The sequence below is a fragment of the Podarcis filfolensis genome, assembly GCF_964270895.1.
Source record: "Podarcis filfolensis genome assembly, chromosome: 1".
Lineage (NCBI taxonomy): Eukaryota > Metazoa > Chordata > Lepidosauria > Squamata > Lacertidae > Podarcis > Podarcis filfolensis.
This window is the reverse complement of record NC_139604.1, coordinates 21,564,764-21,587,429: the sequence shown is the minus strand read 5'-3', so window position 1 is coordinate 21,587,429 and position 22,666 is coordinate 21,564,764. Positions and strand designations below refer to the sequence as shown.

Genomic DNA, 22,666 nt, shown 5'->3' with positions numbered 1-22,666 from the left:
CCTGACTGAAGCATCCTTTTTTCAGTAGCCCTTGCAAAGCATCCTTGAGGAATGGACCACAGCCGCAGGTGACCTCAGAATTCTCACCTGCGCTCAGAAACAAGGAAACCCCCGCGCGCCCTTTTCCAGGATGCGCTTTTGGAGACGGGGGGGGGTCTGCGTATTTATTTGGAGAAGGGGCAGCCCCCCCCGTTCCTCCACAGCCCTTTCTCAGAGCACCTCCACCCTCATTTCTAGAGCCTTGCTGCTGCTCTGACCCCTTCCTCCCATGCCCCGTCTTGTCAAGGCCTTGCCTCTCTCGGGGTGGGTGGGGGGTGGATGGAGATGGAGGGGCCCAGGGGACGGGAGGTGGCGGCGCGTGAACCTCCCGTTGCCATGGGAACTCACGCCGGGCTCGGCAACGCCGCGGAGGAGGCAGGAGGGAGGGGAAGGAGCTTGGTCATGTGGCGAAACAAGATGGCTCCCGGAGCCTGAAGGGCTGCAGCCTGAGGTGGCCAAAGCGGGCGGCGCGCGCTTCCTTCTGCAAAAGGAGCGAGAGTCCTTTCCTCGGCGGGGCTCCTTAAGTTGGCCGCCCCACGCCAACTCTCACCAGCCATTCCTCTCCCAGGGTTGAGAGAGAAATGCATTCCTCTCTGGGGCAAGTGGCTCCTTGGGCAACAATGCAATAACTTTTTATTGCAGCCTCGCCGCTCTTTGTGTGTTTGTGCGTGTGTGTCCCCACACCGCCTGCCTTTTGCGCGCGCCGCCGCGGACGGGAGAGCTTGCAGAGCCCAATGTCCAGCCCAGCCCTCCTGAGCAGCCCCGACGTGATCCTGCGACTTGCGGCACCTTCGCAATGGCTCTTACCTTGTTTGGTGAGTAGGATCTCTCGATCGGCATCCAGCTCCTCTCCACCCCACCCCCTTGTCAGTTAGACAGCATGCAATAGGGAGTTTGCGTTGCAGGATTTAAGAGGTGTGAGCCCCCTGGTTTCCCCCCTCCTCTCTCAGTCTCTCTCTCTCTCTCTGCCTGTGGCATTCCTTATTCACTTAATTCCTGGCTAGAAAAAAACAAAGCTGCTCTCTTTCTCCCATTGTCTCCGCTCGAGGCACATCTTATGGGCGTGTGTTTGGCCCCCCTGCCAATTTCGGGGGGGGGGGTTGGAGTTGATTGGCATCTCGGAGTATTAAGTTCCAGACTTTCCAGATGATCTCTTTAAAAAAACAAAACACACACACACACACACACAAACCACCACCATCTGTGTGTTCATACAATAACTAGCTTTTGCTGTAGAGTTTGCGTTTGAAACAATGGTAAGTGGGGGTCCCCCAAAAGCAGCCCCTGTCATCCCTCTGGTTTGCAAGGCACTCATATATTCATAGATATATATATATATATATATATATATATATATATATATATATCTAAAGGCATGGAAACATTAAAAAGAAATCCAAAATCTGTACTTTTGGGCGGTCTAATAAGGATATTGCTCTATATGGATTTGTGATTTATTTTTTATTTTTTAGCTTCTCTGTGGCATCGGAGAAAGAAGTTCTCACCAAAAGGGACTGGGTTGTTGTTGTTGTTGTTGTTTGTACAGAACATAACATATTTGCATTTCCTCCTAAACAGATATAATATATATATATTGGACAGCAAAAGCTGTGAGCATCTTCATAGAATTTGCTGAACAATTTCAAGAGAGGCTATACATCCAAGAAATGAAATGTCCTTTTTTTAATAAAAAAAAGCTTTCAGTTGATATTTGATTTTAGCTGTAGGCGCCGTTTCTGGTAAATAAAGCAATAAAATGGCAGAGTTTTATATGCTGGCATATTAATATATTTAAACTGATTATTAAACTTAATTATGCACATTTCTAACGTAATAATTAAAAATGACTTTGCTACAGTGAAGGAAGCAAAATATAATCTCGATATTAACATATCATTTGTGGAAGCAAATTTCATTACATAAATAACTCATAGCTGCTACTTAACTTGAGAAGTGCTTTCTACTGACTAATTTTGCATAATTAGAATTTATGCATAATGTGTTTCCACATAATCTTATAGAGATGGTGTTTACTTCTCATATTTAGAATCAGATTTTTGCTGAGTGTCTGACACTTCTGGTAATGCAAAGTTTGTTAAGACTCAGCATTGCTTTCTCGGGCTTTTCTCCTCATGTTATTATAGCTGCTGCATTTTTATCCCTACGATTTAGTGTGCTCTTTATATTTTGTGAAAGTTATTGAGGGGAGACTTGGTGGATTCCTAATTTATTTATCTACAGAGCTATTTCTTGATATGTACAGAACTTATGAAATTATACTTTAGGTTACCCAAGTCTACCTGTAATGGAAAACTATCCATCCAAATTACTCACATTGCAGTTCTCCCTTAAGGTCTTTCATTGATCCTCCATCTCTGCTGATTAATGACTAAAATGAGATTACTTGTGGCTGAAGAAATCTTATGAAAGCCTTGCATAGCTAGTGAGAGACCAGTTGCCCATCATTTTTCTCTTTCTTCCCCTCTCCATTCTCCTGATAATTGCTGCCTCTTCTCAACCCAGGAGCACAGGTGAAGTGGCAGCAGCAGCTGAGGTCACCAGCACAATGAAAATATCAAGATTAGTTCATAGTCTCTGCAGCTTTGCAGAAACCAGAAGACAGCCAATATAAAAGGCTGTGAAACATCTAAGCTTTGCAGGTGTGTAAAATACTGTTTCAAACCTGGATCGTAGTTTTTTGAATTACCAACTTTGGGGATTTAACCTTAATGAGCAAATCACAGACACACTCAAAAAGCCCAGTCACTTGCAGCAACTCTTATAAAATCCCGGTAGTCATTGTATAATAATGATGATGATGATGATGATGATGTACAATTCTACATTCTCCAGACGTCAGAGACAGCTACAAACCTCTTATTGATGTGCTGCTTCTCTTGGATGCTCTATTGTTACTTTTAAAACATATTTCTGAGTAGTTGGTAAAATTATTTGTGTGGTTAGCAGATGTTGCTTCTCTCTCCCTCTGTCTCTCCATGGATAGATAGATAGATAGTCCTTGCATTTAGTGCCCTTTTAATGTAATATTCTATTGCTAAACACCAGCTGTGTTCTGCATCAGTCCTGTGATGAGTACTAAACAAATGAACAGAAGCATTGCCAAAGAGACACTATTGTCCCTTGAAGAAACTATTGTGCAAGATCTACGACAGGGGTGGCCAACTTCTGTTTCAGTGTATCTGAAGAAGTGTGCATGCACACGAAAGCTCATACCAAGAACTAACTTAGTTGGTCTTTAAGGTGCTACTGGAAGGAAAAAAAAAATTTTGTTTCAACTCCCAAGAGACTGCGATCTACTCACAGAGTTAAAAACTGGCAGTGATCTACCCCCTTTTTGGGGGTTCAGGTCGAAGTTGTTGAGCTTTTCTTAGGAAGGAGAAAGGCCCATTTTTGGGGGTTTGGGTCACAGTTGTTGAGTTTTTTCAGGGAGGAGGTAAAATGTTGAGCTTTTTTTAGGGGAGCCACAGTTGTTCAGCTTCTTTGTGGGGAACCAATGATCTTCCAGTGATCTACTGGTACATCACGTTGGACATGCCTGATCTACGAGTTAGCAGCACATGATCAGAGGAGTTTCTCTTTAGTCATTCATAGGCAAATCATGGGAGGGAGGAGGGACAGTGCAGGTTCGTTCTGTACAGGCCCCTCCACAAGGCTGTCCCTGTGTTGGATGCATTTTCGCAGTAGGGCAGCCTGCTGAATGCATGTAGATTTTCCCTGTGAGCTTGATCCCTGAGTGCTCAATGGGGATAGCCTAGCCACATTCAATAGGCTGCTCTACTACAGACAACACATGGAGAGCTTTGATGTGAGGCCAGCACAGGGCAAACATATATAGTCCCTCTGTCCTCCTCCACATGATTATCTGCATCTAAAGAGGGCCACAAAATTGGCTGTGGTGGGGAGAAACAAGCTACAGTGGTACCTCTGGTTGCGAAAGGGATCCGTTCTGGAGGCCCGTTTGCAACGTGAAAAGAACGCAACCCGCGTCTGCGCATGCGCGGGTTGCGATTCGCCGTTTCTGTGTATGCGCATGACATCTTTTTAAAAAACTTTATTAAGTACAAATTAGAAAAACATACATATTTACAACAAAAGGAAATACAAAAGAAAAAGAAAATACATATAACCAAGGAAAAAAATGAGAAAATATTTTGTCTCTCTTCATATTTACAGTTATTTATACCTCTATAAAATGCTATTCACAATAGAGAAGTGAAATGAAAAGTAAGATATCTGAAAAAAGAACAAAGAGAAAATAAAGAAATAGAAGAAGAAAATCGAAAGTAAAGATTTTTAAAAGTAGATAAGTATTCACTATACACAGGCATTTCCAATCTATATTTATATTCAAATACATAATTTCATCTTGTCCTTCTCTACCTTAAGTAAAATGTTTTTTGAAAGACATCAATGATGCGTGACATCATTTTGTGCGCATGCGCGAGCAGCGAAACCCGGAAGTAACCCTTTCCGGTACTTCCAGGTCACCGCGGGACGCAACCTGAAAAAGCGTATCATGAAGCAAATGTAACATGAGGTATCATGTTTCTCAGCAGTAGTAATGTTTAATATTCTTAAAAGATAGAGCTTTTTATCAGCTTTGGGTGATTTTCCAGCTGCATCCCTATCTAGAGAAAGTGAACATTTCTATTATTATTATTATTATTATTATTATTATTATTATTATTATTATATACTGCCCTATACTTGCAGGTCTCAGGGCAGTTACAACATAAAATCACAATGTAAAAACACAAAATACAGAAATCAAAATTAAAAACAGAAACAATCCAGTAACTCCCACCCACCAACACATTTAAAAAGGGTATTGGTTGTCAGTCGGCCAAAGGCCTGGTTAAAGAGGAACGTTTTTGCCTGGCGCCTAAGGGTGTATAATATACAATGATTCATGCCCTGGTTATATCTAGACATGACTACTATAATACCCTCTACATGCTGGGCTATCTTTAAAGGAGATTTGGAAGCTTCAGGTGGTACAGAATGCTACCTCCCAGTATCTTTCTAGATGATCAGGGCATATAACACCCTTCCTTTTCTGGCTACACTGGTTGTCAGTTGCCTATGCAGCAGTGTGCAGAAAAGATGATAGTGCTTGAGACCTTTCCTGGTACCCACAGCTCTTCGCCCCCCACGTGTTGTTGAACTGGGATGAGAGTTGGAGTTCAGCAATTGGAGAGGGTTCATGCCTTCCCCTGCTGTAAAACATTGGAATGGTTCATAACACGATTTTCTTTTTAAAGAGAAAACACCCATCCATCTCTGTTTGTACCTCTGGGCTCCACACACTTGCAAGCCACTGCTGTGCACCTTCATTTCTGACTCCAGCAGAAGCTGATCGTCCTCTCTGACACAAATTTGATGGGTGTGCTTTATTGCTCATTGCAGGGTGGGAGGTTTTTATGGCTACAAAAAAACAGAAAGAGAAAGGTCAGATACAGAGTTAATGATCAGCTATCTTTATTTTCATCCCTTCCGTGTTAGGAAAGACCCGTTTCTTCCTGTTGTTGTTATAAAAAAGAATGCTTCGATTTCCAAGTGGGGCATCACATTTTTAAAATGTTCCCTTGCATTTAAAAACAACGCTGACAAAGTGGAACTATTGTCCTTGTTTTCTTTTTGCAGGATTTTTTTTTAATGCAAGGGAGCTTTCAGACATGTTTCTGCCTGTCTACAATAGTGTAATCCACCTTCCCTTCTCAGGATTGTGCTGCGTTTGTAAGCAGGCCAGACTAATATGTTAATTGGATTATTGCACATTTAGGTTATGAAACTGTAATATGGTATAGCGAACTTCACCATTTCAAGCTGCAGGTGGAGGATACCATTTTTGAAGGTTTCTCCATGTCAAGAAGCTCCTGCCCCTAACTAGTACATCAAGGAGGCCATTGCCCAGCACAATTGCTTTCCTGTAACTTGCAAGGACAGTAACATCCTCCATGCCCCTTTTTTCCATAGGGGAGCAAAAGAACATTAAAAAATTGTGATTCTGCATCTGTAGTCTTAGGTGGAACAGTCCATTATGCTACCATCAGACTTTAGCATCCCAAGCTATGTAGGCGTTAGCAGTTAAAAATGCAGAAAAGGCAATTCCCCTCTGCTGCATTTCAAGTTACATTTGTACGTGAGAGGGGCAGGAATGCCTTTGTTGTTGTTGTTTAGTCCTTTAGTTGTGTCTGACTCTTTGTGACCCCATGGACCAGAGCACGCCAGGCACTCCTGTCTTCCACTGCCTCCCACAGTTTGGTCAAACTCATGCTGGTAGCATCGAGAACACTGTCCAACCATCCCGTCCTCTGTCCTCCCCTTCTCCTTGTGCCCTCCATCTTTCCCAACATCAGGGTCTTTTCCAGGGAGTCTTCTCTTCTCATGAGGTGGCCAAAGTATTGGAGCCTCAGCTTCACGATCTGTCCTTCCAGTGAGCACTCAGCGCTGATTTCCTTAAGAATGAATAGGTTTGATCTTCTTGCAGTCCATGGGACTCTCAAGAGTCTCCTCCAGCACCATAATTCAAAAGCATCAATTCTTCGGCGATCAGCCTTCTTTATGGTCCAGCTTTCACTTCCACACATCACTACTGGGAAAACCATAGCTTTAACTATATGGACCTTTGTCGGCAAGATGATGTCTCTGCTTTTTAAGATGCTGTCTAGGTTTGTCATTGCTTTTCTCCCAAGAAGCAGGCGTCTTTTAATTTCGTGGCTGCTGTCACCATCTGCAGTGATCATGGAGCCCAAGAAAGTAAAATCTCTCAGTGCCTCCATTTCTTCCCCTTCTATTTGCCAGGAGGTGATGGGACCAGTGGCCATGATCTTCGTTTTTTTGATGTTGAGCTTCAGGCCATATTTTGCGCTCTCCTCTTTCACCCTCATTAAAAGGTTATTTAATTCCTCCTCACTTTCTGCCATCAAGGTTGTGTCATCTGCATATCTGAGGTTGTTGAATGCCTTTACCCAGTGCATATTACCTGTTTTGTTTTTGCATGCCTGCAACATATCCCAACTCCGATTCATGAAGCTGCTGTCTGTCCATGTACAACGGCTCTCTGAAGCATACAAACCCCAGCTCAACAGTGGAGTGAATATAGCCTAGTTTTTCAAGTCGGGTAGAAGCTGTTTTGACTGAAAATGCATCCACAAACAGTATTTTTCAAGGAACTACAGGATAGATATAGATCGTGGTTACCTTCATGTGTAGATGGCTTCAGTCACCAGTTGTAGGAGTACACGGCAGCCAAGTAAACGATAACGTGTACAGTGATTTCTCATTTAAACGAACAGTAAAATTGTATACTTTATTTTGGTAATTTGCCGGTGCTATATCCGTTTCAACTGATGCTAGGAAAGGTCAACAAAAAGCAACAAAATGCCAGTCATTATTTTAGAATTATCAGACAAGTTGTATGACGGGGTGTTATACGCATAGTGTGTACACTTCATCCCGCTATTATCCACTGCAAACTGTGGGTTTTGTTGTGTTTCAAAAGCCTACAAACTCTATGGCGATAGTACAAAAAGAAAGCACAAATGCTTTCTTACATCTTTTATCAAAATGCTAGGAAGTTAGGAAGAGTATAGACACTTCCAACTTCTGTACTCTTGGCAACCACTCTGATCCCTAATAAGTACCCGGTTTTATTTTGTTGCACAAATTCACTTCTGTCCAAGTAGCCACTACACAATAAAATTGGTGCCAGCTATTAGTAAAGCCTTCTGTTTGGTAGCACATGACTTTTTTTACAAGTATGTGCAAATTTTGAACACAGTGCATATATTTCTCTCTTGGATTTTTTTATTTTAACATGTAAACTTCAGCTGTGAAGTATTTCTATTACAACTTTATAAAGACAGTTACAGATAGGTAGCCGTGTTGGTCTGCCATAGTCAAAACAAAATTTTTTTTCCCTTCCAGTAACACCTTAAAGACCAACTAAGTTAGTTCTTGGTATGAGCTTTCGTGTGCACGCACACTTCTTCAGAAGAAGTGTGCGTGCACACGAAAGCTCATACCAAGAACTAACTTAGTTGGTCTTTAAGGTGCTACTGGAAGGAAAAAAATTTTTTGTTTTAACTTTATAAAGAATTTCACTTGCTCTTTTGAGTGAAACTGTGGGCAACTAAAAAAAAAAAAAAGGTATGAGAGTCTGAGCTATCAGTTAAAATGGTCTTGTGCAGTGGCGGAGCTTCATGCTCTGGAACCGGGGGGGGGGGGCGGAGAGCAGGCAGGGGCATGGCTGGTGCATTTCCCAGGGGTGTGACGCACATCCTGGGGGTGGTGCGCTCCCCCCGCACCCCTCTTTCTCCGCCAGTGGTCTTGTGAACCCGCCACCAGCAAGTCAATGTATGCACCTATGCAGTTAAAACCTGTGTGTGCTCAATAGCTGAATATTTTGATATTTTTTTTAGCAATAAAAATGAACAAAAATATGAGTGCATTGCAGGCAAAGCAAGAAATCTTCCTCTTTTCTCTGCCCTCACCCCACCCAGCTCCAGCCTCTTGCCCCAGGGGGCCGTAAGGTCTGTGCCATTTGAAAAGTGCTTCTGGCCTTGACAATCAAATGGCTCTCTTCACCTGGTGCAATGGAACTCTTTATCTAATTTGAAAAATCTAATGAAGCAAATAAAGACAGTAACCTTGAGAGGATCTTATTCTTTTTGCTGGCAGTGCATTCTCTTGACTAAAATTGAAGAGGAAGCCTGCTTGGAAACTCAGGAAACAAAACGGACCTGTTAGCTGGTAAATTGGTTTCAGCAGATAAACTAATTTGAGTATCCTGAGGCTGAGGTTCATACCCCATGATGACAAATTTCAGTACTTGCTTGATCAATTTGGTGCCTTAGGAAAAGTAGTAAACACAGTTGCTGAGGTCAGGATAAGACAGTGCTAAGAATATTGGAGCACATGCTAATCTCTCATTGCCTACAGTTTTCTCTGCAATCTGTCGCCAGAAGTCACCTTCCCTTACCAGGGGTCTGACACTAGAATCAAGCCTGCTGGTAGAAGAATGTCCCGTGTTGGATGACTGGTAGTGTAGACCCCACGTTTCCCACTTTTGTGCATGATATTATTGCCAGACCCACATTTAAAGAGACAGGTCATATTTGGCCCTTACTCTGGCAACTTCATCCATTCTCCCTTGGAAGAGTAAACTGAAGCATTGGGTGCTCATCATTTTGGGTTAACCTATTGGCCGCAGACACTATGTCAGCTTTCTTAAGGGCTGAGGAATTGTAAACATGTGCACAACCAGAGAGCCTCTTTGTGAATCAAGCTGCTGTGGTCACAGCTTGCTAAAGAAGCCACATCCTTAAATCACAAATGGCTTTTGTGATTTCCAAAGGAAGAGTCTGTGTTTGCTTCTCTGGGCCAGAATGTTTCTGTGTAACCACAGTTCTAACCCACAAGAGATTCAGCCTTAAAGTGGCAAAGGAAGACGAAAACTGCACATTGGGCTGAACGACTTGACATATTCCAGAAATGCCCCTTTTGCTCCCGTGGTTAATTCCTTTTATTTAATGCAGGAGCAAATTAAATGTGGCGTTAAGTGTGGCATTTAATGTTCAGGGTTTGAAAAAACGTAAATGCAACTGGCTGGAGAGGTGGTTGCTGATAAATTTCAGGCTCCCATCAGTCAAGGGAGCTTTGGCCATTTTGTCGCCTGTTGCACCCCTGAGGGAGGGAAAATGCTATACTAAATGATAGGATTGGGAATGTTCACCCAAAGCAAAGAGCAGTTTCGGAATCAAGGAAGAGTTCAGATTGAATCTGGTAACCTTCCTTCCTGTTCTCTGTTCCATTTTGCCTCCAGGGGGCTATCTCCCCGTTTCAAATACGTTCCCCCTAAAATTTAACCTCTAGGTTCTGCTAAATGCTGAGTCCATTAGCATTTTAGATATTGCAAGCAGATGTATAGGTTGAGTCCATTTGCAGATGTATAGGTTGAGTCCATTTGCAGATGTATAGGTTGAGTCCATCTGCATTAGCAGACTCTCTCTTTTTAAAAAAGTCATGTCCTTAAATGCAGTGATTTAGTGTTGCGAACAGGTGTCTTGTAACTCTTAAGCACGCCAGCTGTATGTTCAGAGCTGCAGAAATGGTGGAGGGGAGAGTTAATTGTATGACAGGCTGCAATACATACAACAGAAAAGGCTGTCCACAATGTGGACCCTGTTTGTAGAGCCTGGCACATTCCACAATACTTTTAACTGTACCAAGTTTTCTGCAGGGTTGGGAAAATATAAAAACAAAACTCAAATGCACCTACTTTGTGCATGTCCCATTACCACTTCCACCCTGTAGTGGACGAAATCAGACTTCCAGAAGCTGCTTCATCCAACATACATCTTGACATCCTCCAGGCGTGAATGAAGGATGCAGATAGGCTGAGGACTGGCACGTGGTGGAATTAGCATCCGAAACCGCCGGTTATAGGGCAGTACAGTCATACCTTGGCTCCTGAATGCCGCAAACCTGGAACGTTTGCGAACGTTCTTTGGAACCCGAATGTCCGACAGGGCTTCCGTGGCTTCTGATTGGCTGCAGGAACTTCCTACAGCCAATCAGAAGCTGTGCTTTGGTTTCCGAACGTTTTGGAAGTCAAGCGGAGTTCCGGAACAGATTTCGTTCGACTTCCAAGGTACAACTGTACAGTCTTCTATAGCAAAACACCTTTGTTAAAACATACTTCTATTTCAGAGTTCCAACCTTAAAATCCTGTATCTTCAGGAATCTAGAAATAAAGCTGAATCAAAACCCTATCTAATGAGAAATAGGCATTTATTTCTTGCAAAATACACTCCTGCCTGCAAACCTTTAAAAACCAGTAACAAGTAAAATAAATTAACTTCCCCAAAATCATTGCATAACTTTTACTGGTTCTCAGCATAATAGTGAAATTTGTTGTGCAGCTGCTCCACCTTGTGGCCAATGAATCTACAGTGAATGGAGAAAGCAACCAGCAGCCTTGACTTGTGGGCAGGCAGAGTATTTGTATCCTGCATCAAACACATCAGTTGGGTACACATCTCCTGAATATTGCGCTGTGTGTACCGGTAATTTTTAAACTCCATGTAAGAGCCAAGTGCTATATTTTTGTTTTTGAAATCAACACCATTTGCCTTGCAGTGGATGTACTGCTTTTTGTAGTAGAAAATACCCCTGTATGATTTAACTGAACTAGATCCTTATCAAGTGTGGGGTGCTGCATGTGTACCCCTAAACACCAGAAACATGATAACAGGGAAATGCCATAGCTTAATGATGTAATTCATACTTTGCACACAGGAAAGTAAAGGTAAAGGTACCCCTGCCCGTACGGGCCAGTGTTGACAGACTCTAGGGTTGTGCGCTCATCTCATTTTAGAGGCCGGGAGCCAGCGCTGTCCACAGACACTTCCGGGTCACGTGGCTAGCGTGACGAAGCTGCTCTGGCGAACCGGCACCAGAGCAGCACACGGAAACGCCCACAGGAAGTCACCTCAATTACTGGCACCTCTGGGTAAGACTGGGAAAGACTCCTAGTTGAAACCCTGGAGAGCTTGAGGTGCCATTTAATAATGGCTTATTAAAAGGATGGAGAATGCAAAACTGGCAAAGCTAACAGCAAAAAAAATTAGAGATCAAAATGATGACCCATTCTTTGAGAATTGGAAACCTTTTGAAGAATATCTAAAGAACTACTATAATTGCATGAAATCGCGAGCAGGATTTGAAGTACAGTGGTACCTCTGGATGCGAACGGGATCCGTTCCAGAGCCCCGTTCGCATCCAGAAGCGAACGCAACCCGCGTCCGTGCGTCTGCATGTGCGCGCGTTGCGATTCGCCGCTTCTGTGCATGCGCGTGATGTCACTTTGACCATGTGCGCATGCGCGAGCGGCAAAACCCGGAAGTAACGCGCTCCATTACCTCCGGGTCGCCGCAGCGTGGAACCCGAAAATACTTATCCCGAAGCGACTTCAACCCGAGGTATGACTGTATGAGCAACAGTAGAAAGACATTAAAGCTAATAATTTAGGATGTGTATATGGAGTGTTATCAGTTAAAATATGCAGCATTAAAGGATAAACATAAAACATCATGGAGGGCGGGATGGGAAATCGATGGATAAATTAAACGTATTGTTGATGGTAAAGTATGTAAACTTTTGAAAACTATTTTTGTTTTTGAAAGAAAGAAAGAAAAAGAAACCCCGAAGAGCTGCTTTCCCAGGTACTCAACTTGATGGGCCTGTGGTCTTACCTGGTCTAAGGCAGTTTCCTGGGTTCTCTCTTACATGACATTCTTGAAGGATCGAGGTTTTCAATGGCATCTGCCTCCGCGTGAGTTGTGTAAGGCCCACTGGGGACTGTTACATGAAGGAAGTTTCTATACACCCCAGGGGGGTTTTGTTGCTTCCCAAGGGTTCAGTCCTCCTTTCGCCCCAGGGCTCTCCTGCATTTAAAAAACCTGGCCCCTTGCCTCTTAAAACTCACCACTCCCCGCGCAGTACACTGTGACAGTGTTGAGCACGTGAGAGGCATGTCGCCTTTGGGGAGCTACCAGGTGCCTCAGCATTAGGAAGCCGGGGGGGGAGGGGGGCTGTGTGCCGTTGAAAAACAAAAAAGAGGGGGGATAATAAAGTTCTTGTGCGACGTCTGCTTTAAATATGGAGATGCCGTAGGCAAACTAGCCCATGTGTGCCGAACCATAAATTCCAGAGAGGTATTTTGCGATAGTTTTTATAAAGCTTTTAATGGGAATTCCTGAAAAAAAAATGCCATTAGGATTCCATCACACCAGAAGGTTCCAACATGCTTGCTGCGTTAAATGAGCCTTCCTTTTCCATTTGACCTTGGGAACGCGGCACATAGTAAGGCTACTTTGTATAATCCCATTATTTGAAATTGCCTTGCTTGTTTCTAACGTAGCCAGGGGAGGGGGGCAGCTATTGAAACAATTGCAGTCTTATACTTTATTACTCGAAGGCTAAGGAAGTAGCTGCCACGGCGCACTCAGACTTGACTGCACTAATGAGCGCATGTTCTGGGGCTGCCTCTTTAAGACTTGGTTCCCAGTGTGGTGTTGGAGAAAGTAAGATACCCCTGTACTTCAATAGCCCATGGCAACAGAACATGCTTCACTGAAATGAGAATCAAGTGGAAGATTTTAAAGTAAGGACCAGTCCAGAAGATTTAGACTGAGAGATTAGACTTCAGCCTTCCTATATAAATATTATATTGGAAAACAATGGCTATATCTAAAAATCAGCTCCTGTCTCTTAATACATCACTCTCTAGTACAGTGGTACCTCTGGATGTGAACGGGATCCGTTCCAGAGCACCGTTTGCATCCTGAAGCGAACGCAACCCGCGCCTGTGCATCTGCTCGTCCACGGGTCGTGATTCGCTGCTTCTGCGCATGTGCGTGATGACATTTTGAGTGTCTGCGCTCAAGCAGCGAAACCTGGAAGTAACACACTCCGTTACTTCCGGGTTGCCACGGAGCGCTTTGCACTTTAACCTTTGTGTGGTACTTCTACAAGGCTGTTTCCAGATGGGCTTTCCTCCTCCCCCAGTACATGCTTTGCTTTTCTGCTACATAAGCAGAATTGCTATTGACTTTCCACACTACTGGGGATACTGTGCTTTTTATGTTTATATTCTGTCCACACCACTGGGTGTGATGTGACCATGCGGTTGGGTAAAGGATGAAGTACAATTAACACAAGCAGCTATTTAAAGAGGGTGGGGCTTTATATGATACGTTTTAAAATCAAATTACATACTTTGTGCGTGGCACTTATTTCAGCGTGATACCGTATTTTTCTGTGTATAAGACTAGGGTTTTTTCCTTAAAAATAATGTCAAAAATTAGGGGGCATCTTATACATGGATACATCTCCCCCCCCCCGCTTTCTTAAATCCGAGTCCCCCAAAATAGGGGGCATCTTATACATGGGGGTGTCTTATAGATGGGAAAATATGTTAGCTTTAATGGCTTGCAAAAAATCGTTTTAAAATAAAGTGAACATGTTTTAATTGGTGGTGCAGGGGAAGGTTGCTAAAATGGCTCTTACTTGGAAGCACATTAAAGAATTTTTAAAAAGTTTTTGTTTGTCAGTTGATCATTATTTCATATCTGTTTTAATATTTTGGTGCCAATTAAGTTGGATTAGAGTAAATGGGATGTCAAAACGATGCCAGTGTGAAAGGTGATAGTGAGCATGTGCTGAGTACCTATAGGTTCACCTGCCCGGTTTGTTACTGTGCACATCAGAACTGTGTCTCTAGTAAAAGATGGAAGAGTTGCACCAAGAACCACCTGTGTCTTTCAGAGATTATACTATTGATCTCTTCTTCTTTTTAAAAAATGGGTTTTCTGTTCAAGGAAAGCACAGGGAAAAAATATGGGATGATGATGATTGGATGACAGTGTCACATAGATGTCCCATGAAAAAGTGAGTGAATAATACTCCTTTAATACATAGTAGACAGGTAAGGAATACTTTGGTGTAGGTGGTGAGGGGACACTTTGCTTTGCCTCTTCTGCACAAATTTGCCTAGATGTATTATTCGCCCCTGGGAAGGGCAAAGTGTAGCTTCCTAAAAGAATTAGTTGTTTGGAAGTCTACATAATAATTACATAATGAGAGTTTTGATACATGGAGCCATGGGCATAGCCAGGATTTTTGTTAGGGACCCCCCAAAAAAAGTTGGTTTTGGGGGGGAGATCATGGCTAAAAATCAACTCAAAATGAAGATATTAGGGGGCAGGCTTCTGCTAAGGTGGGCAGAACCTCAGTTAATTCAGTATTTTTAATGCTTTTCAATACTTTTTGAGGATTTGGGGGGCTGCCCCCCTGTTCCCCACCCCGGCTACGCCCATGCATGGAGCAGTGATAATTGGAAGACAGCTTTCCTTATTTTTGTTTAAGAATACAACTTGAACTGTCAGCTACATCTATTCATTTTATAAAAAGACTTTGTTTTTTGTTTTGTTTTTTAAAATAAAATAAACCTATTGAAACAAATAAGCATAGGATATGAGTTAGGGAGGAATCTAATAATACCCAAGAATGTCTTTCAATAAGACACTTGCACAACTACATTCTATACAGTAGGTAACAGGCCAGAGTGAGGACAGCTTGCTTCCTAGTCCTGCAGTGGTCAGAGGGAGCAGACCGAACAGCATAGCAAAAAAATAATAATGGCTACCTGCTATAACTGTAGGGCTTTCCAAAAGGGCAACAGGGGTCAGTGGCAAAGTGACCACTTCTAAATGAGCAGGCTGTCAGCCTGGGACCCTTGCGACCCGGGTTCAAATCCTCGTTTATCTAAGGTTGCACTTAGGCGGTCATTTTCAGGCCGACCTACTACATAAAATACATAGTTCAGATAAGACTTTTAAAGTTATTTTGTTTTGTTTCGCTACAGCTTCTATTTCATTTTTTTTATGGGTAGCATAAAATAGCAAACGTATCTTTTTCTTTTCAGTGTTTCTTTTATTTTGATATATTTATGATGTTGTTTTAACTGTTTTGCTGTTTTATTGTAAGCCACTCTGTATGTGTTTGCTAAAGAGCTGCCAATAACTCAAATAAAAATATTCAACCAATATTTGGTCAACTAGCTTGAGTTAAAGAATCATATGTATACCTAATTGCCTCCCCTATTCTTTCTTAGTAAAATAGGAAGGGGGTTTATTGGTTGACAGAAGATGTTTGATTCATGGACCTTACCTTATAATCCTATAGTTTTACTTTATCTGTTGATTTTTACATTCTGCCTTTTGTAAGTTTCATAATAATGTATATATTATTGTGGCATATTTTTAAATAACTCATACTCATTGACTGTTTGATTATTGCCATTTTATGATTATTTGTAAGTGGTTTCTGTTGCTTGTTTATTGTAGGTTTGTATGCTATGATACAAATCTGGTTGTTGTGAAAATTTAGAAACATTAAAAGAACAAAATTAAAATAATTACAGCGTAGAGGACAACATGAGAAGATAGAAAAAGAAGTGAATAAAGAATGTTAAGGGTGAATAAAATATGCTTTTTTGCAAACCAAGACCCTGAACCATGGTTTGAAATTCTAGTTTGCTGCAAAACCTACATTAAGAGTCTTTTAAACTCCTCCCTCTTGTAGCAGAAGGGAGAAATAGCTTGCATACCTAAGGCTCAACCCTCCTTATGCTTGGAAGGTTTGCTTTTATATCCAAATAAAGCCATGGTGATTTAGTTGAAGACCATAATATGAATATAGCTATAGATTTAAATTGCCACAAGATGGCGCTTTCCATCTTCTAAACTTAAAGAATCTTCACCAGAAATGCTTTATTTAAAACAGATGAATTATTGTGCTCTAAAAAGTCACTTCTAGTAGTAAAAAAAAGTTTATATGAGATGCACAAGATTATGAGAATGAGGGCTAAATGTAAACATCAGCAAAGGAGGTGACTCTGGCCATTTGCTGTTAGGTAAAGGTAAAGGGACCCCTGACCATTAGGTCCAGTCGTGACCGACTCTGGGGTTGCGGCGCTGATCTCGCTTTATTGGCCGAGGGAGCCGGCGTACAGCTTCCGGGTCATGTGGCCAGCATGACTAAGCCGCTTCTGGCGAACCAGAGCAGCGCACAGAAACGCTGTTTACCTTCCCGCTGGAGTGGTACCTATTTATCTACCTGCACTTTTGACATGCTTTTGAACTGCTAGGTTGGCAGGAGCAGGGACCAAGCGACGGGAGCTCAGCGTGTTGCAGAAACCGCCTTGGTCTTGCATACTCAAACTGCCAGAGCATGTCTTTACAAACAGGGGTTGGGAGGGGAGGTATTTTGGTTTAAAATACCGTATTTTTCACTCTGTAAGACACACCCGACCAAAAGACACACCTAGTTTTTAGAGGAGGAAAACAAGGAAAAAAAATACTCTGAATCAAATGTTGTTGAAGAGGCTTCGTGCGGCTATCGCTGAAGCCAGAACAGCAAGAGGGATTGCTGCACAGCAATCCCTCTTGCTGTCCTGGCTTCAGCGATAGCTGCGCAGCCTGCATTTGCTCCATAACACACACACACATTTCCCCCTACTTTTTAGGAGGGAAAAAGTGCGTCTTATAGAGCGAAAAATACAGTATAGTGCTCATTTCTTTATTTGCCCCTGTGCACATGCCATTTTGATGCAGATCTGTTTCTTCTATTCCCTACTTCCCTTTGGTATAATAGGTGGGCCTACTCCCAAGGCAAGGTGAGGCTCTGCTTCACGCTGCCTTGGGAGTAGGGTGAGAGGGATGGATAAGGATAAATGGGATGTACACAGGTTTTCCTTTTCCTAGCCTCTAGTTCAGAGCTTTCCATATATGTGTCACAGCATATTAGTGCACTGGCTGCAGTGTGCAGGTGTGTTGCACAAACACTCCCTGCGCTCCTCCCAGGGGCTGAAAAGGGAGTTAACGTAACCTCCTGTTTGCTAGTAAAACCGAATTACTGTGTTGCAAAATGAAGCATGTTTGAAAAGCGTGTCACCAACGTGAAAAGTTTGGAAAGCTCTGATCTAGTTTGAAGGGTGCTAAAGGAGCGCAGTAGAATTTACTCTTATTCTTATTTATTGAGTCTGTATACCGTGTGTCATCTGAAGATCACAGGGTAGTTCACAACATCAGAATACAAAATGGGAACAGAAAATACACAATAAAGCAAAAACAAAACAACAACCCCACAAACATATCACTATTATTCATTTATTTGGGCACAATTCCTCTATAATAATAAAGCAGGGGTCACCAATGTGGAGCCCGCAGGGGCTCACAGACAGTTCTGCTGGTTTCTGAAGGATACCACCCCTCCCTCCCATTGCCGAGAAACAAGGCTTGAAAGTTGTGTTCTCTTGCTGTCCATAAGAACATGCTGCAGTGTGTGTTTGGCTGCGGCATGTGTGATGCACGGAACAGTTTCTGTGGTTTGTAAACATGTCCGCAGATCCCGGAAGGTTGATGACCGCCGGAGTATGACATATTAATTTCCCTTCAGGATAATTCTTTAATTTATAAAGCTGATAAATAAGGGAAGAGAGGTAGCTGTGTTGAATTCTAAAGGCCGATTTTGGGAAGGAGATTTACAACTGGACAGAAAAGCAATATTGTAAATGAACAGATGGAGATCCTACATGATTTATCATGTTCATAAGTAAAGTTTCTGTCAAAATGGTATTATATTGGAGGTATATATATTTAAGACTTGGCAGGCTTGGCTTCTAGGTTTTTGGTTTATTATTTTTTTAAAAATATCTGGCAACTGGGTTCTGCAGCTTTAGGCATTGGTCCTCCTCCAGGCTGGATGGTGGCTCACCCTCTGCCTCCAGCTTTGTGCCTTGCAGAAGATGTTGGGGTGCCATGACCCCTGAGAGCCCTGGATCCCTCTGTTCTGTCTTGCTGTCCACTGACACAGTCTGCTCCTCTTCGGGAGCAATTAGGTCTTCCTCTTGACAGGATTCCTCCCACAGGGGCATGACATCTACAATATATTCAGAGGTGCCTCAGTCAGGGGCAGTTTAGGGAAGTTTAGTCCGCCATCTTGATTCAAAATGGCATCCCATGGTATCCCAACAAACATGGTTGAAGACCTGCTCCTCTGTTGCAGAAACCATTTTGCCAAATTTGATGACTATATCTGAAGAGGTGTCCAAATGGATAGAGAGCAGATGGTTGAACAACTTTCCTATAGATATATAGATATATATAGATATAGATAGATATGTAGAATATATGATACTATATTTATAATGATATAATATAACAATATAATATAATTGAAGAAGGAAGGTGTAAGTTATCAAAGAGGTTTATTAGTCTATTGTATCTAACAGCCAAATAAGATATAAAATTACACAGGAATATTTGCAATTCTTACAAGATACATAACAATACTGGATGACTTAGTGTGAAATCACTGCTACAAGGTCCACAAGTGTGATTTCCAGAATAATAAAATAGTACCTCACCAACTTGCACACTGAAAGAAATAAAATTATCTAGGGATGTTATCCATATTATTAAAAGATAATGGCTATATTAACAGTATGCAACCAGAGTAAACGAGGCTGGAGTACTCCTCTATCAAATGGCCATCCGTTTGAATTTGGTCCCCTTAAATGGCACATGCCTCCCCGATATTCCAGGGGATTTCACCCACCTGAGCGTTAAATCAAACAGCGTCCTCGATTACCTGTTGGTCTCCAGGGATCTATTTAAGTGTATTTCCACTTTTAAGATCGAGAATGCACAATTTAGTGATCACCTTCCCCTTGTGGCTAAGCTTTCCCTGAACTGGCAGCCGGAGGCTCATAGACATGCGACTCAGATGGTAACCAACGAATCTTTCCAAGTAAGAGGAATCAAATGGTCGGAGACACAGGCTCAAAAGTACCTGGAATTCTTTCAAAAAGAAATCCTCGGGCCCTATCCCAACATAGGCTCTGCCTCAGACGAGCATAGCATAGTATTGAAGCGCTTCTACCATCATATGACTGATCTTACGTCCTTCTTCAGGTTACCACCCAAAAATTTAAATCGAAACGAGTATACTCACGGTGCCCCCTGGTATAATTCTCAGTGCAAACAAGCAAGACAGCGCCTCCGTGCTATATATAATGCATACAAGACCTCTGATGCATCTACTCTGCCAGCTAGCTATGCACAAGCCAAGCAAGTTTACAAACACACGCAGATAATTGCCAAGCGTGAGTGGCAACATAATCGTTGGCAGGCTCTGATTACTGCTTCAAAACCACACAGATCCAGGGAATTCTGGTCTTTGATTAACAGAAGGGGGAGGAATTCCCCAAGGACAGTCATCTCTGCACCGACATGGGAACGGTTCCTGAAGAAATGCTTCTCACAGGCAGATGCTCCCTCCGACCATCTGATGCACCTGTTTACCCACCTACCTATTTGGCCTCCCACCGATCCTGATGAAATAGCCAAGTTAATAGCTCAGCTGAAACCGGGCAAAGCCCCTGGGCCCGACCTGATCCCTGCTGAAGCCATCAAACTACACCCACAATGGTGGGCCGGCATCTTGGCCAAAACCTTCGATGCAATCAACGCTTCCGGTCTCATCCCCAAAACATGGAAGGAGGCCATTATTGTACCAATTCATAAAAAAGGTTCTCCAACGGAGCCGGAAAACTACCGTAACATCAGCCTCCTTTCGATTATAGGGAAAATTTATGCCAGCTCTTTGATGACTAAATTATTGCGATGGGTAGATGAGACTAACCAGATTGGCCATGAACAAGCAGGGTTCAGAACTAAACGCTCTACAACCGATCATGCGATAGTTCTTTATCATCTGGCACGGAAGTACTCCTCCCCCCCCCGGGGCTACCTCTGTGCTGCCTTCTTAGATCTAAAGGCAGCCTTTGACAGCGTTCCTAGAAATATTCTTTGGGAGAAACTTGCGAAACAGGGCATTGATAGAAGACTCTTATGGCTCATAAGCCAGCTCCACGAAGGTACCCTTGCCAGAGTGAGATTCACTCCAGCGGGCGACCTTACAAACTCGATACCAATAAACAAGGGAGTGCGCCAAGGATGTATATTGGCTCCCTGCCTATTCAACCTATTCATCAGCGACATGCGGGCACCCCTAGTCAACTCATCTCCAAGTACACACGCACCTAGACTAGCGGATTACCGCTGCCCACTCCTTTTATATGCGGACGACGCGGTAATTCTATCCTATACACGTGTTGGACTAACCAGAGCTCTGAAGATCTTTGCCACGTATTGTCAACTCAATCAATTAACCATCAACCATGCCAAGTCCAAGATCCTGATCTTCTCCAGAAGCCGGAGATTATACAAATGGAAGCTTGGTGGGGCAAAAATAGAGCAAGTCCTAAAATTTCAATACCTAGGAGTCATTTTTCAATACAATTTGGGGTGGAAAGCTCACATTCAACACCTACTTAATAAGGCCAAAACCTTGTCATATGCGCTCCTCCGATTCTTCTTTTCGGACGGAGCTTTGCATGTTCCCTCGGCCCTAAAGGTGTTCAAGGCAAAAGTGGTTGCCGTGCTTGCTTATGCTGCCCCGCTCTGGGCCGTGATGACAGATCTTGCTCCCCTTGAGACTCTGCAAAGCCAATTCCTACGTCGGCTCCTAATGCTCCCCCTGTGCGTAAGCAACGCAGCCATGCGACTAGAATTGAAGGTCGCATCCCTAGAAACTTGCCTGTGGAAGCAAGTCTTCAATTACTGGTTATCATTGTGGCATAGATTACCAAACCATTACCTTGCCCAATGCTTATGGCGAGATGAATTCTCCAGCCTTTGGACTAGCAGAATTCATGCCAAACTCCTGAGTTATGGAATCTCTCCCTCAGATTCCCTAAAACTAGACCAAATCACTGCTCAGAGACTGATCCGCCAAAGACTGGATGACATCGATTTACAGCGAAATTATACGCTGGGGGGAGGTGTTTGTTCGCCCCAGAACATTGGTATCACTTTAACTTACTGCGTTCCATCATACCTCTCCTCCCTTTCGACTGTTGCACATAGACTGGCCTTCACCAAAGCGAGGTTTAACGTTTTTCCCTCCAATGTCCTGAGACATAGGTTCTCAAAGGGTCAAGCCCCCGCCGTGTGCGAATGTGATAAGGTGTCGCCGGAGTCGCTCCAGCACATTATGTTCACTTGCCCCTTGTTTAATGTGCTACGGGCAAATTTGTTGGGATCAATCATACAGAAACTAGAGGGTACCCCACCAAAATTCCACCTTGCCCAAATCTTGCAGGACAAGGATACCCACACGACCCTGAAGGTGGCTAGGTTCCTAGTTGCTGTCCTTTCCCAAAAGCGACGCCAAGGAGCTCTACAAGCTAATTAAGGCGTAGTATGCCTTTCCATTTTATAGTATTTTATTGTTATAGTAGTGTTTTAGCGATTGCTTTTTTTTTCTCCTTACGGCACAAGCTGTTATTTATGTGTTGTTTTTACCTGTATGGGCCTATGGCCGTAATAAATGATATTCTATTCTATGCAACCTATGTTGCTGTTGAAAAATGTGGTCCTGTAAGATTTTGCATGTTGGTGTATAGTGGAAACATTTACTAATCTGCATATATTGTCTTTTGCAGTTATCAGTGGCAGGGTGTCTTCCAACAGAAAATTCTTTGCAAAATAATGTTTTATTTTTAATTATTCCCATTGTACTAATACAGATTATTGTATATGCCTTCAGGGACCTGAATTATGGCTTCCTTGAGACCGTAATATTTAATTTCTTTTCTGCCATGTATTAAAACCCATTGTTAACACTGCATGAATATTTCTAGTGCTTAATGTATTAGAAAATCCTTAGTGAAAGGAGATTAGTTTTTTTGGTTTTTTGTATTAACAAAACCATAAAACAGCTTCTGAGATTAAAGAGGAAAGCAAAATAATTCAGATAAGAGGCAAAGGTTTATGTTAACCTTAGAGAACATTCCAACACTTCCTTGTTTTAAAATTATTCAAAAGACATCTCTCTCAAATTTTGCGCAAACCCATGTCACTTGTGGAAATTAATTTGTCTTTTTTATGTGCTAGACAAAGGAAACAGTGGGCAC

At 42.7% G+C, this 22,666-nt stretch overlaps 1 protein-coding gene across 2 annotated transcripts in view; it reads left to right on the top strand.

The window, feature by feature from the left end:
* Positions 1 to 420: 420 nt before the first annotated feature.
* CHN1 (chimerin 1) overlaps positions 421 to 22,666 on the top strand; it is a 106,818-nt gene continuing 84,572 nt past the window's right edge. The window contains exon 1 of one of the 2 annotated variants that reach the window (XM_083631030.1): positions 421 to 854. In XM_083631030.1, the coding sequence (XP_083487156.1) occupies positions 774 to 854 (81 nt within the window). In that variant the 5' untranslated portion in view covers positions 421 to 773. The remainder of the gene's footprint in view (positions 855 to 22,666) is intronic. The other variant, XM_083631032.1, reaches the window with a different exon arrangement.